At 51.3% G+C, this 15090-nt stretch overlaps 5 protein-coding genes across 5 annotated transcripts; 3 read left to right on the forward strand and 2 right to left on the reverse strand.

The window, feature by feature from the left end:
* Positions 1-233: 233 nt before the first annotated feature.
* On the forward strand, positions 234-1871 carry ARB_05350 (vesicle-mediated transport protein Bfr2/Che-1, putative; the record flags this gene model as incomplete). The annotated part of the gene is made up of 2 exons (XM_003017010.1): positions 234-478; positions 527-1871. The coding sequence occupies 2 exons, from the start codon at positions 234-236 to the stop codon at positions 1869-1871; spliced, it is 1590 nt and encodes a 529-aa protein (XP_003017056.1).
* Positions 1872-1988: 117 nt separating this feature from the next.
* ARB_05351 (uncharacterized protein) lies at positions 1989-3248 on the reverse strand (the record flags this gene model as incomplete). The annotated part of the gene is made up of 3 exons (XM_003017011.1): positions 1989-2191; positions 2319-3129; positions 3198-3248. The coding sequence occupies 3 exons, from the start codon at positions 3246-3248 to the stop codon at positions 1989-1991; spliced, it is 1065 nt and encodes a 354-aa protein (XP_003017057.1).
* Positions 3249-4445: 1197 nt separating this feature from the next.
* ARB_05352 (bZIP transcription factor AP-1/Yap1, putative) lies at positions 4446-6451 on the forward strand (the record flags this gene model as incomplete). The annotated part of the gene is made up of 2 exons (XM_003017012.1): positions 4446-4892; positions 4967-6451. 2 exons carry the CDS (start codon positions 4446-4448, stop codon positions 6449-6451), a joined length of 1932 nt encoding a protein of 643 aa, XP_003017058.1.
* Positions 6452-7650: 1199 nt separating this feature from the next.
* ARB_05353 (uncharacterized protein) lies at positions 7651-9744 on the reverse strand (the record flags this gene model as incomplete). The annotated part of the gene is made up of 1 exon (XM_003017013.1): positions 7651-9744. One exon carries the CDS (start codon positions 9742-9744, stop codon positions 7651-7653), a length of 2094 nt encoding a protein of 697 aa, XP_003017059.1.
* Positions 9745-11109: 1365 nt separating this feature from the next.
* On the forward strand, positions 11110-15034 carry ARB_05354 (uncharacterized protein; the record flags this gene model as incomplete). The annotated part of the gene is made up of 3 exons (XM_003017014.1): positions 11110-11367; positions 11422-14866; positions 14922-15034. The coding sequence occupies 3 exons, from the start codon at positions 11110-11112 to the stop codon at positions 15032-15034; spliced, it is 3816 nt and encodes a 1271-aa protein (XP_003017060.1).
* Between the last annotated feature and the right edge of the window lie 56 nt (positions 15035-15090).

Below are 15090 nucleotides of genomic sequence, written 5' to 3' on the forward strand. Positions count from 1 at the left end.
GCACTCTATTTGAGAAGTCGTAACAGTTTATCCTGTCCTCCGCGCCGTTTCTTCTTGGGGTGGATGTTTTGAGATGCTTGAAGTTGCGACTCGGCAAAACTTGCTCTGGTGGCTGCGAAACTCAAAAGGAAATTTTTCCCGAAGTTTTTCTCGATAAGCCGAAAAAAAAAAAAAAGCTCAAAGGTAGATGAACAACTTCGATAACAGTGACTTGCTATGCCAGAAGGCTCATAATGTCTGTGAAGAAAGGACGAGATAAAACGTTGGCGGAGCAGATCGCTGAGCTCGAAGATCCCACTCCCAAAGGTACGCCCCCTAATTGCTATCTATATGAGATACTGGTTGAGCAGTGGACTAATAATGCAACGACAGAATTCGACCCGGAGGATCAGAGTGATGGCGCTCAGGAGAGTGATAGCGACAGTGGTAGCGATGCTATAGATCTTGATACTGGGAGAGAGCATTACGAAGCCGTGAGGTATGTTGCAGATAATCTATTTCCAGTATTTACTTACTAACAGACCAGCAGCAAGAGCAAACTCAGAAAAGCAGAACAGATAGAGCTAGGAAGCGAATACGCTGGGTCGCGGGTTAGCCGACACGATTTGAATGGATATGACTCCAGCGGATCAGGTTCTCTAGAGGAGAGAGAGAGTGAAGGAACCGACGATAGTTTTAGTGACGGATTTTCCGCAAGTGAGGAAGATGAAGATCAAGACATGAGTGACGGATCCGAGACGGATGGCGTGGAATCATACGAAGATGATGAGTCTGGCTCTGATACATCTGGCTCTGATAATATGGAGGAAGAACCACGAAAGAAATCGAAATCAGAATCCACGAAGACTGCTGACAACGACCGCGAAGAACTGCGACGACTGATGGCCAGTGGGGATAAGATCGTGACCGCATCAATATCACAGGCCGCCAAAGATGATGCTGTTAAAGGTGCAGCTGTTAAGAAACAGAGATTTACATTCGATGCGTTACTGAACTCCCGGATTAAGCTACAGAAGGGTCTCACTTTACTCAATGGAGAGACTTTACCTGCAGACGAGACTGAAGACCTGATAAAGTCTGCTGAAACGGCTGCGTTATCTCTATGGAATATGCTGGGTGACCTTCGACAAACACTCGCGGAACACCAGGCTGCAGGTGACGCTAACCAAAAGAAACGCAAGAGGCCTGCTCCTGCAACGGTAGAGACAAGCTCGGCAGACATTTGGGGCCAGATGTGTGAACTTGAAGCCCAATCCCTCTCTCACAGGCGTGGAGTGCTCGATAAATGGTCTCGAAAGGTTCGCGGAGCACGTAGCAGCACTCTTTCTAATAACAACCGGGGCAAGCTGTTGAATACCAGCTCAGACGAGCAGAGCATGACTGCTGTTCTGGAGACGTATGTTTCTAAAGAGAGCAGAAGTGATAAGTCATCTGCTTCCAACACCAATTCTGAAACGCGAATAGCATACGATGATACAGCGTTCTATCAATCACTTCTCCGTGACTTGGTTGAGCAACGCATGGCAGCATCTGCCAATGGTGGAGTTATCCTGGACTCGATATCTACTCAGCTTCCCAGGAGTGGGACTACAAATCCCATTACAGGAATGCGCAAGGACAAGGTGAAGCGGACAGTAGATACCAAGGCTTCCAAAGGGCGAAAAATGAAGTATAATGTGCATGAGAAACTACAGAACTTCATGGCTCCAGAGGATCGCGGCTCATGGTCTAATCGAGCCAGAGACGAATTCTTTGCTTCATTGTTGGGTCGAAGTGTGAGTAATGTACTAGGCGAGGATGAATACAGTGATAATGATGGTGAGTCTGTGGATGACGATGCCGAAGGAGGGTTAAGGTTGTTTAGAAGTTAGCCCTGTCGACAGCTGATAGAAAAGGATGGGTTTGAACAATGCTATATAGAATGACGAATGCATATATAATCATTATAATTACCAGCATGAGACCGCCTAGCGCGTTTGTATATTCTTTTAATAGTAACAATGTGATTGATTCAATTGGCCAGCCTCCCGAGCGCCATAGAAAAATGCAGTGCTTGCCGCGATCCTGCGCTGTGACCAAGTTAGCCAGGGACTTTGAAGGAAATATAAAACCACGGCAGAGACACGGGGAATATGGAGTAAAGAACTATGCAAAAAGCAGATGAAAGGCCTAGTAGACGTCATCTTCTTGACTATAAGTGTGGCGGCTACGGGTAGGATCCTTGCGCATCTGCTGCCCCGAACCGGTAAAGCCAACTAAGACGAAACCCAGTTAGTAAATCTAAATTGACAAGCATTGGAAGAGAATACAAGTCATACCTCTTGCATTTATTCCTTCTGGTGTCCTGAACATGGATTCCTTCTTGACCTTTCCGAATTTACTCTTGCTCGTAAAATCTTGCCACTTGTTCTTGCCGGCTTCCAAGTCTTTCTTCCGTTTCACCTTGCGGGCGGCCTTTGACGGCCGTGGTAAGCCATCATTCTGGCCGGCCACATTCCTTGCCTGATTGGCGAGGTCGGGGTTGATATCAGCTGCTGCTGAGATAACACTGGATTCGGCGCCTACATGTGAACCGGCGCTACCGTCATGACCCGTACTCGAGCTGTTGATGTTGTTGGGGGCTAAACTGCCTGGTGATGAGGATATATTATCAGCTTTTCGCTTTTTCGAGTCAGGAGCAGAGAGAGGGCGGATATCCTTTGCCGTCAAGGTCTCAATAGTGGAGTATGACTTGAAGGAGACAATGTAGATGGGGTTAGTGGCTGAGCCAGTAAGGGAAGTGATGCGGGCAGGGTAAAAAGCGCCATCACCCGATGTCCAGCGGGCGAGGACGTTGTCGTTGACGCAAAATGAAGCCGGCTGAGTCTGCTCCTCCTGCGGTGGGGTAGCGTCTGCGGCGGCTGTTGGAGCTGGAGGGGCTGGTTTGCGGTATCCAGCCTGGTACGCGGGATGATTCTCCTTGGACCACTTCTCCTTGACTGGTTCTGGGGCTGGCTGAGGCTCGGTTGGGGGTCGTAGTTCGTCGATGGATTGTTTGGTAAGTGCTATGAGTTCTTCCAGCTCTGTTTTTAGACTCTGCAGTTCTGTGTTATCAGGGTCGACCTGCAAGCTGGACTGTACCGTTTCGAGCTAAAAAAAAAAAAAAAAAAAAGTACAGTCATTCCGTATTCTAAGCATAACAGGGGGAATATCAGTACCTGTAGCATAAACTCCTTTACCTCCGCCTCCATAGAAGCAACGTCCGTCATGATGTCGGTGTGCTGAGCAGATGGCCACGGGCGTCAGTTTTCAGTTGTATCGTGGGCTTGATGGTTTCAACAAGGACAAAAAGAGGCAGCTAATGAAAAATAAAGGAAAATATTGCATGCCTCCGCCTTTCTCGAAGATAACGCCCTTAATGCTCTTTTCGTGATCTACTTTGGCCTTCTTCATCGTCTTTTCCTGGCGGCTTTTCGGTGACTGCCCAGGTGGAAATTCAGTCACGTGGTAGAATAGGTCACATGATTTATTGGTTTTGAATCATGTGACATAAATTAATCACGTGGATGATAATCAGATAAGAGCTTAAACTTTATCTTTCTAATTTGTCAGCAAGCAGCGACCCCTTAAAGCGGCGGGCGATCGTCCCGCTTTCGGCCTTCGGCGCTTGCTGGCCCAAAGAAGAAATTCTCGACGTCAGCTTCAACTTCAGCTTCGGCTTGATCCTCAGCCTCGTCGCTCGCTTTTGATAACTCGACGATCTTGCTCTGAAAGCAAGCAATTATTAGTCGGCTTTCGTTCCCCCGGTTGCTCCGTTGCTGGCGCTGTGCGTGTCAATTGTCCCTGGCTACTTTTAGCCGCGGCTCGAAGTGTTACAGACGGTGAAATACGAGACCCCCGTTCTCGGCCTCCCGCTAACGAGCGCCCTTCAGGCTTCAGCCACCTGCGTGTTACCTCCGGCCAGCTGTCCACAGACGGGCGATGTCACCGCGTGAGAGCTGATCTCAGTCGCTGTTCGCCTGTTCCACCGTCTTCTGCACACTTCGAACCCGCAACGCACCATCCTGGCCCTTGTCCTAGTCCTTGTCTGGTTGTGCCGCAATTTGGCCGGCAGCTTATTCTCCCTTCGATCGCTGCCTTCCACCGTTCTTCCAAGCCTGACCGTTTTTGCCTGGCCATCGTCAAGGCCATCATTCTTCTGTCCTGCAATTCTAGAAGACGGGGAAAAGAAAAAGACTGCTCAGTTACACCCTGGACAGCTTCTAGAACATATTGCAATTATCTCTTTCTGATACCGCTGCTATTGTCCTTCCCACCACCCCACGCTTGCCCACGGGGACGAGTTACTCCGGCTCATCTCCTGCCTGGAGAGGCCCATCATTTCACTCATCACCCACTTGACCGGATCTACTTGAAGTATCGCTTCCGTCATTTTTTTTTAGCTCTCAACGTCCACTCTTATCGAAATGGCTGAATTCGACCCTTCCTTCCAGCGTAGCCTCTATCTATCGCCCGACCAGCAGGATTTGCTCCTCGCTGCCCTCTCATCCAATAACCAGCCAACCAAACCTGGTCCTCAGCCCAATCACCGCTCTGCAAACGGCTCATCTGGAAACGATATCTTTGACTCACCTCCTCAGGATATTCCAGGCTCCGGTCAACTCAGCTTCAATCCGGATGACAGCCCATTCCTTGGACTCGACCTAGATGCTGAATTCGATGTCTCGGATCAAGCCTTGATTGGAGACCTCCCGGCCATAGAAGGTGAACAGCAGATCGCTGTTGAGCCTCGCGAAAAGAGAAAGAGTCTTGACGGCGGGGAAGGCGCAGATACAGGGAAAAAGCGCAAAGAAAATGAAGAAAAGGTTGCGAAGAAACCTGGGAGAAAGCCCTTAACTTCAGAACCAACAACCGTGAGTATCTTCTGAGTCTTGCTCTTCCCTTACATCCCCTATTAACTTCAGGTACTAAACGGTTTTGGTCATAGAAACGGAAAGCTCAAAACCGAGCTGCACAGCGAGCGTTCCGCGACCGCAAGGAGAAGCATCTCAAGGATCTCGAAACCAAGGTTGCTGACCTTGAACGCGCCTCTCAAACCGCAAATCAAGAAAACACATTACTCCGTGCACATATCCAGCGTCTCCAAGTCGAATTGAAGGAATACCGCAAACGGCTATCATGGATCAGCAGTGGCAACAGCTTTTCCCCAACAACTAGCTTGCTAAATCAAGCGAGAAGTCTGCACGCTCAGTCTCGCTTGAACAATGATTTTTCGTTTGATTTTCCCAAGTTCGGCGACCTCCCTGGGGCTCATATGAACAATATGGGATCGTTGGCGAAGGGAACCCCCAATGCTCGCAGCCAGACACATCCAGCCCTAGGAATCAAAGCCACCAGCCATATTGGAGCTACTCCACAGTTCACGCCGTCAAACGGCAGTACATTCAGACAAAATGGCCAATCTTCCAACGCAAATAAAGGCCATGAAGCTCCCGGCAGCACCTACAATTCGCACAACTTTGAAACCTCCCCTGCTACATTCTCCGAGTCGCCCTCGGCTTCGTCAGAGTCTCAGCACATATCATCGATATGCACGTCCCCCGAGTCTAGCCTTACATCGCCTACCATCGCACAGAAGGGAGATGCATCCAACTCTGCACAGGCCAACGGCAACGGGAACACAAAAAAGAACAGTCCTTCACAGTGCGAGCTGAAATTTTATCAGCAGCTAGGCGAAGCATGCGGTTGCGTTGATAACCCCATCCCCGCAGCCCTTGCAAAGAAGTCAAGCCAGGGGTCTACAAACCCCAAAAGCCCAGAAAATGCAGCGAGCACCCTTTCTCCTGCAAACTCAACGCCAACTATGAGTACCAGTACTGCGTCCGAAAATACAAACAATACCCAAACAGTATCTGATCCCAGAGGGAACGGTTCCGCAACAGCATCCTCCAACGTGCTCTCTGACCCCTCCATCCCTAGCTTTGACTGGCTCGCGCAGCAGAATGGCGGCCACTTTGACCCAGTCCTGTTCGGCGATTATCGCGACCCACAGGACGCTGTTCTTTCCCAGGATTTCAGCGGGTTCTTTGATGATGCTTTCCCTCTACCTGACCTAGGCGCATTTGATGCTGCCACCCCCGGCTCCACAACTAAGACACCTGGAAAGACTGATGCCCCGGTCACCACGGTAGATATCGATGATGACGAAGAGGTGGTACCGGGCGAAGACAGATCTCAGATGCTTTCCTGCACTAAGATATGGTCAGTTCCTGCCGTCAAATCGGTTGATTCAAGCGATAGTTCGTCTAACCTGGTTTCTAGGGATCGTCTTCAACGACTGGAGAAATTCCGCAACGGTGAAATTGATGTCGACAACCTTTGCACTCAACTCCGTACCAAAGCCCGTTGCTCCGAGGGTGGTGTGGTCATTGACCAAAAGGACGTCGACGATATCGTTACCAGAGCGATTTGATCTTTGTTCGTTGATTCGAGATTAATAATTGCATACCAGTCTCCCGCCTTGAAACAGGAATCAGACTTCTCGATTGATGACTATTCCCTGTTTGCGTTCCGCTTTACACGCCAGTTCGCTCCCTTTCTGCTGCTCTACTATTCTCCTTGCTCTCGATTTTGTCCAATATTTGTTTTTTAAGCTCTTCGAAGTTTTGGCTACATGCCCACTTCCCAAGGATCATCCGCAGACGGCTCCTCTATAAGGACGATTACGATGGTCTATATACCTCTATCTTCCTTCTTTTATTTCTCATGAACGTGAACAAAATAACCTCCACCTGATTTATTTCTTGATCTTCTTTATTGACATCATCCCCCCCGTGTTGGTTTGGCAGATTTCTTTGATTTTTTGACTTGCTTTGATCTTTGTTGAAATATGTATATTCTCCTGCTTGCAGGACAAGGGCAGTGAGATATAACAGAGAGCATAGTTGACTGCCGTAGCTACGGCTGTCTTCTTGTCCTTTCGTTATACTCCATGGTATGCCCGATTTACTTTACAACACAGAAAGGCGCGAGTGGCCCAGATGGATGGACTGGTGTACGGATGGACTACATATTTAGCGTCTATAGCGTTTGATTGTTTTAATACAGAAGAATCTCTATCTCCAGATATTGAGAACCTTAGCATGTGGAGGCTAGCTTTGGTTACAACAATAATGGGGGGTGATCTGTAAATATAGGATTTTGATCATCTAAACGGAAAGGCATTCGTAGTTAGAGTCCAAGCAATACAAAGACATCTACATTTACATTTTAGAGACGGGAACGCTTTACTGGTGATCAAGTACGCAAGCTGCCAATATAGTTAGGGAACCTACTGGTCACAAGGAAGCTGATTAACATATTGAGTACAGGATTTAAGGTATCTCAGGTTCAGGGGGGCGAGGAATGGATAGAACAATGTTACGTTTAAAGGGGATATAAATAATTGGGAATAAAGAGAAGCAGAAGAGGGAGCGTTTTATGGAACAGTTTTGATATAGAAAAACAGGGGTAATAGGATTTCGAATAGCAATGGAGCAAGGTGTTAGAGGGTACGAGGACAAATATGGAGGCGACAGTTAGGAGAAGGTAAAAGAGTAAGTAGACAGGATACATCCCCCGAGAATGCACGGAATACGGATATCTAAACAGCGATGTCTCAGCACGAATCAATCATGACTCGGTAGCCGAAGGAGTGGGCTTGTCTCCCGCAGGGGCTGGAGTAGATGCAGGAGAGCTCGATTCGCCAGCTGCTCCCTTGTATCCCATGCCTCGTCCACCACGGCCACTACCTCTTCCGCCTCGCTCGCCACCACGTCCGCCTCTTCCACGTCCTCCGAATCCTCCTCGGCCTCCTCTACCGCCCTCGCCGTCACTGGCTGCGCTTCCGCTCTGGTAACCGCTGCGAGTGTTTGCTGACGAGCCACCGCGGCTGCTGGCCTGCCATGTACCGGCATTTCCCTGGCCATCGCGGTTGGAGGAACGGTGTGAAGCCCGGTCTTCGAAGACCTTGACATTGGGCTTTCGGTTAGGTCCAGCAGGGCTGGGTTTCTTGTGCTCCAGTGGCTGTCTCTCGAGAGCAAGCTTGGAGTCTTCTGGTGTAGCAAAGGTGACTACAAAGTTGAATTTGCCCCATTTCTCGATCTTGACGATCTTCGCTCGGTCTTCTTCAGGCCATAATTGTCGAACTGCCTCCTCAGTGTCTACGTTGGAGATGAAGAGGCCGCAGGTTAGTTTTTTGTCCGTGGAGCTAGCCGATTTTGAGTCTGCTTGTCCTGGCTGCTGGGCAGAGCCGTTGGCTTCGGATGCAGAGTCCCCGGCAGATGGAGCTTGTTGTTGTTGTTGCTGCTGTTGCTGTTGGGGTGCAGGAGTTCCGGCGAGAGGAGTTACTGGCTTGGGGGTTGCTGGTTTCTCCTTGTTGGCACCAATTGGAGCAGGAGAGGCGGTAGACTTAGGTGGCAGAGGCGGGTGTTGTTTACCTTGGTTGGGGGTTTGTGTGGAAGAGACCTGGGGAGGATACTGGTTGCCGGTGTTCCGTGATGGTTGGGCCGGTATCTGCCCAAATTGCGGTGGCGCTACTCGGGTATGTGGAGGTCCTCCTGGCCCTCCGGATGTGCCTCCTGCAGCACCAGAAGGGTTGGCGAGCGCTGGAGGAGCAGCACCGGTCTGGGGAGCACTGGTAGTAGTAGGTTTGCCGCCTCGGTGAGAGAAGTTGAAGCCCTGGGCGCGCATCTCGGTACCGATTCGGCCGCCCTCGATATCGAGGACCAGGTATCCAAACGCAGCGTCGGCCAGGTTGAAGTTCCACAGATTCTTGAAGGCACTCTCATCCACTTGGCCGCCTGCGTTGCTTGCTGTTACTGGTCCGCCGAATGGGTTACCTCCGTTAGCAATGCTAGGCATCTTCTGGACAATGTCCAGGGCGTTGTCCAGCAGAGTCTTTTGGGCTTCATTTGCATTTATGGCGGACTCAACTTCACCGCGGACTGTATCCCAGACATCGTTGAAGGAGGCCTTGGAGGCAGCCAGTTTACCGCGGTAATGGTCGAGGGTCGGGTTGACGCTGAATTCGTTGTAGGAGCTTCCGTATCTGAAGTGCAGGCCGGCAGAGATGGAGAAATCGGCTTTGAGGGTGACGGAGAGCTGGTTCAGCATGCCCTCTCTGGCAGGGGATGCATGAGTGACGAAAATACGGGTCTCTGCAGGGTCGTAGACACGGTTGGCAGTATCAACTAGCTCGCCCATCTGCAGCAGCGTGGTCCACATGGTACCCTGGCCACCGGCAATGGTCGTCTTGCCCTCACCGTTGTCAAAGAGCTTGTGCATAACAATTGCGCCTCCGAGGCCAAGCAGACGAAGCTTGACCCCGCCGATATCTAGTAGTCTCGAATTGGCCTCATCGATAATGTGTAGCTTGTCGACCTTGTACTCGCCAGAGCGGAACTTTTCCAGCACACGGACATCCTCACAGGCGCCCCACACGGTATAAACTGGCACATCGAGGGTCATCTGCTTGTTAAGGAGGAGGGGGAGTTCGGAAAGTGGGAGCTGCTCGGGACTGAACCGTTGCTTGATGGATTGCTGGGGAGGTACCTGAGCAACGCTGCGCTTAATGGGCTCTGGGAGCAAAGGAGAGTACTGTGCAACATGTTTAAGGGTCCTGAACAGGAGCAACGAAGCGTCAGTATGTGCGGAGAGGGAGACAGGACAGGAGAGAAATAGAATAGTTGGCTTACTTGTCTGCAATTCTCTCCAGAGAGCTATCATCGTAAAAACCAAAGTCACCAGTGTGGATGATGTGGTCAGCTCGAGCTTGTTTGGCGAGTTCGTTTAACGACTTGAGGTTTCCTGCAGCAGCATTTCACACTCCATGTTAGATATTAGGACAGCACACAGGTAGCGGCAAGCATCAAATTTGTATATTCCCCCGTATTCCCACGAAAAAAAAGACAGGTGTAGCAACGAGGCTTAACGGGGGGGGCAGGTCCTCACCTCGCACGTCCGCAATACAGAGGATCCTCACAGCTCCATTTTGAATGATCCTGCCGTTGTTTGGTAGCAGCGGCGTCGCCCCCGGAGTTGGCACCACCGTCGAACCGTTCGGCAGGGTATAGGGAGTGCTCGTGAACGCGTGAGGAGGATGGGGCTACAGCAGAGACAGAAGACAGGGTCAGTCGGCTCCGCACAGCCAGCGAAGGGGGGGAGGGGAGCGCCTGGTCTTTGCTAGCATCGCAGCGCTGCGGCAGACTTACTGAAGCCATGGATGACAGTTTGACAGCGGACTTTCGTTTCGTTCAGAGAGACAGACAGACAGCTCAGGCGGCTTCTCACAGCAGAGACAGCGAGAGCGAGGAGAAGAAGAAGAGAGAGAAAGGAGCGAGGGAGCTTCGGGTTGGGTTGTTGATATTTCTTGAGATGCAGCGAGAGAGCGAAATTTGAAGGTGTAACTAAATAGTCTCTGCGTGGTTGTCTCTTCTTCTTCTTGTTCGCAGCAAACGCACCAGCCACGCCCGCCGTCTACGCGCTCCCGCCGCCCGCCGCGGCCGCTCTTTATTACGCCCGCACGCCTCCTACGCTTTCTACTGCCTTCGTCTGCAACGCTCCCTTTTTCTATACTATTATATTTATATATTCTAGCATCGCAAAGCCTTTTTCCGCCCTTTTTTTTTTACTTTTTGGCTTCCCCCTTTTGGCCCTATCCACGTGACATGATTAGTCATCCATCTCTGTGACGTCGAAAAAAAAGCCAAAAAAGACGGCAAAAACAACGACAACGACAGAGCAAAAGACCAACTTGAGGGCGACGACGAGGGCGAGCGACAGCGACAGCGACGACGACGAAGAAGACGCTGTCGAGCTGCTTTCTGGCCCCTGCCGCGGCTGCTACTTATATATACGAACAGCTTCGGCTTCCCTCTTGCTGGCCGCGACGGCCGTGGCCTTGATTCCCCCCGATATGACGTAGCTGAGCCAGCCACCAACGACCGGCCGATATATACGACAACCAACATCACCAAACGGCGGACGACCTGCTGGGACTGTCGAGCGGGTGCTTGACGTGATATAGATACACGCGAGACGCGGCTGGCACGCTGCTCCGGCCCTGCGAGATACCGTCTGAAGGCCCCGGCGATGAGGTTCTCCTCCGCTACTGCACTGGCCGCCCTCGGCGGTATAGCCAGTCTCTCCCAGGCTGCGCTGACGGAGATCCACGAGGCTGGCCGGTGTGCTATTAGAGGCAACTGTGGGAAGCAGTCCTTCTTCGGCGGCGAGCTGCCGTGTCCGGACAATGGACTGGCCCATCAGCCTGACCAGAGAGTCCGGCAGCAGCTTGTAGAGCTCTGTGGGAAGAAGTGGGAGGACGGGCCGGTGTGCTGCAAGGAAGAGCAGGTGAGCACACTCTCTCTTCGTCTCTACCGCGTTGTTTGTGCTAACCGGCTCTAGATTAATGCATTGTCGACAAACTTGAAGCTCGCTGGGGGAGTCATCTCATCCTGCCCAGCTTGCAAGGAGAACTTCTTCAACCTGTTCTGCACCTTCACCTGTTCCCCGGATCAGTCTTTGTTCATCAACGTTACCAATGCGGCCGAGGTGAACGGAAAGCTGCTGGTCACCGAGCTGGACAATGTCTGGTCGGAAGAATACCAGAGCAACTTTTATGACAGCTGCAAGAATGTCAAGAACGGAGCTTCTGGCGGCAAGGCCATGGACTTTATTGGTGGAGGGGCGAAGAACTACATGCAGTTTCTTAAGTTCCTAGGTGATAAGAAGCTTCTCGGCAGCCCGTTCCAGATCAACTTCCTTACCGAGCCTCGACGGCCAAAGGACGGCCAGGGCATGAAGCCGGTGTCTGATGAAACAAGATCCTGTGCCGATAAGAATGAGGCCTACCGCTGTTCGTGTATCGACTGTCCCAGTGTCTGTGCAGAGCTTCCGGCCATAAAGGGAGAAAAACCCTGCAAGGTAGGAAGCTTGCCCTGCCTGACATTTGCTGCAATCCTAGTATACTCCATCTCCCTGATGCTTATCGTGGTCCTGGCAATTGCCCGATCTGCCTTCAAACGGCACCGTTCCCGAAACATACAGCGAGTTCGTCTTCTGCAGGACGATGCGCCGAGTGATGAGGAGGAGGAGGCCGAAGTTATTGAGGATACCCGGATCCCTCAGCCATACATGCTCAATCATGTACTAGGAAATGCCTTTAACCGGCTAGGTGGGATCTGTGCAAGGTTCCCGGCATTGACGATTACTTTGACGGTGATAATATCGCTACTACTCAGTCTTGGCTGGCTTCGTTTTGCAGTTGAAACTGACCCTGTCAGGCTATGGGTAAGCCCTAACTCGGCTGCCGCAGAGGAAAAGCACTACTTTGACTCCAATTTTGAACCTTTCTACCGTATCGAGCAGGTCTTTGTTGTCAAAGACGTTGAAGCCGACAAGCCAGAACCCGTGTTGGACTACGAAACCTTGGGCTGGTGGTTCGATGTAGAGAACCGTGTCCGCAGAATGATCTCTTTAAACAGACGCCTAACCTTGGACGACGTCTGTTTCAACCCAACCGGACGTGGTTGTGTTGTCCAGTCAGTTTCTGGCTATTTCGGGGGATCCTTCGCCAATGTCAATCCAAACACTTGGAGGTCCCATCTAGAACATTGTGCTCAATCCCCAGGCTCAAGAGACTGTCTTCCAGACTTCCAACAGCCTCTAGCGCCGGAGATGGTTCTGGGCGGGTTCAACGACACAGCCGATATCCTGGACGCGCGCTCCCTCATTATCACCTGGGTGGTCAACAATTACGAACAGGGATCAGACATGGAAGCACGAGCCATGGACTGGGAAGAGACGTTGAAGCAGGTTCTCCAGGTTGTGCAAGAGGAAGCCTATGAGCGCGGCCTCCGTATCTCATTCAGCACTGAGATATCCCTGGAGCAGGAATTGAACAAGTCGACCAACACTGATGCCCGAATCGTTGTCATCAGCTATGTCATCATGTTCATATACGCATCCCTTGCGCTAGGTTCTACAACCATCAGCTGGAAGTCCCTTATTCACAACCCTAGCCATGTTCTCGTCCAGTCGAAATTTACGCTTGGAATCGTCGGTATTCTTATTGTCTTGATGTCCGTTTCGGCATCTGTTGGCCTCTTCTCTGCGTTTGGCATCAAGGTCACCCTTATCATTGCTGAGGTGATACCCTTCCTAGTCCTTGCTGTGGGTGTAGATAATATCTTCCTCATAGTACATGAATTTGAACGAGTCAACCTAAGCCACCCAGACGAGGAGATTGACGAGCGCATTGCCCGAGCTCTTGGAAGGATTGGCCCGAGCATCCTCCTTTCAGCTACCACGGAGACCTTTGCCTTTGCACTGGGAGCCTTTGTGGGCATGCCAGCGGTAAAGAACTTTGCTGCATATGCAGCTGGCGCCGTGTTGATTAATGCTTTGTTGCAAGTCACCATGTTCGTCTCCATCCTGGCTCTTAATCAGAAACGTGTAGAAAACCTGCGGGTGGACTGCATACCTTGCATTGCTGTCCGAAAGTCTGGGAGCACTGGCATTGCCGGCGAGGATAGGCCAGATTTCGGTGAGAGCATCCTCCAGTGGTTTGTTCGCAAGATTTATGCCACTAGACTGCTTGGTAAGAATGTGAAGGTCGCGGTAGTAGTGCTCTTCCTGGGCCTGTTTACTGCTGGACTGGGCCTGATCCCCATGGTGAAGCTAGGGCTGGACCAGCGGATCGCCATTCCAAACGGCTCTTACTTGATACCATACTTTAACGACATGTCGAAGTACCTGCGTGTTGGTCCCCCAGTCTACTTTGTGACGAGAGATGTGAACATCACCACCAGAGAGCACCAGCAACAGGTCTGTGGCCGATTTACGACATGCGACGAATACTCTCTCGGTTTTGTCCTAGAGCAAGAGTCCAAACGATCAAATGTCTCGTACATCACAGGTGCAACGGCCAACTGGATGGATGACTTCTTCTACTGGCTCAATCCACAACAGGACTGCTGCAAGGAGAACGGCAAGACGTGTTTCGAAAACCGTCAGCCCAGCTGGAACATTTCTCTGTATGGAATGCCCGAGGGCGCTGAGTTCATCCACTATGCTGAGAAATGGCTCAAGTCACCCACAACCGAGAGCTGTCCACTTGGCGGCAAGGCTCCATACAGCAATGCTCTCGTCCTTGATTCCAACCGCATCATGACCAACGCAAGCAGCTTCCGGACATCTCATACTCCCCTGCGCACCCAGGCCGACTTCATCAACGCATATGCCTCTGCACGACGTATCGCCAACGACATCTCGACAAACCACGGCATTGACGTCTTCCCATATTCCAAGTTCTATATTTTCTTCGACCAGTACGCCTCCATCGTCAAGCTTACAGGCACTTTACTCGGGGCAGCAGTCGGCGTGATCTTCTTGATCACATCCGCCTTGCTTGGTTCCTTGTTCACCGGTGGAGTGGTGACGCTGACCGTAGTGATGATTGTGGTGGACATCATCGGTACCATGGCGGTGGTGGGCGTCTCCCTCAACGCCATCTCGCTCGTCAATCTGGTAATCTGCGTGGGCATCAGCGTCGAGTTCTGTGCTCACATAGCGCGCGCCTTTATGTTCCCTTCCGCCTCCCTGCTAGAGAAGGCTCCCCTGAAACTCCGCCACCGGTCCGCGAGATCCTGGGCTGCCTTGGTCAACGTCGGCGGCAGTGTCCTCAGTGGCATCACCATTACCAAGCTTGTGGGAATCTGTGTCCTGGCATTTACTCGCAGCAAGATTTTCGAGATCTACTACTTCCGCGTCTGGCTGGCTCTGGTCATCTTTGCCGCCGCTCATGCTCTTATATTCCTGCCTGTCGCCCTCAGCTTTGTAGGCGGAGATGGTAAGCTAACCCTCGGCCCGCTTCTGCCATAACCTCCATGCTAACTTTCTACCAGGCTACGCTGATTCCCACGCTGTTGGCGGCCTCGAAGAAGACCTCGCTGCCCGTGGATACAGGTCTCTGCTGCTTGACGACGACTACTACGACTCCGATGACGAAGAGCTGTAGTATTGCTCTATCTATCCATCTATCTTTATTCTTTATCTTTCCCTACTGCTTTGGCT

Source organism: Trichophyton benhamiae, assembly GCF_000151125.1.
Source record: "Trichophyton benhamiae CBS 112371 chromosome Unknown contig01989.5, whole genome shotgun sequence".
Lineage (NCBI taxonomy): Eukaryota > Fungi > Ascomycota > Eurotiomycetes > Onygenales > Arthrodermataceae > Trichophyton > Trichophyton benhamiae.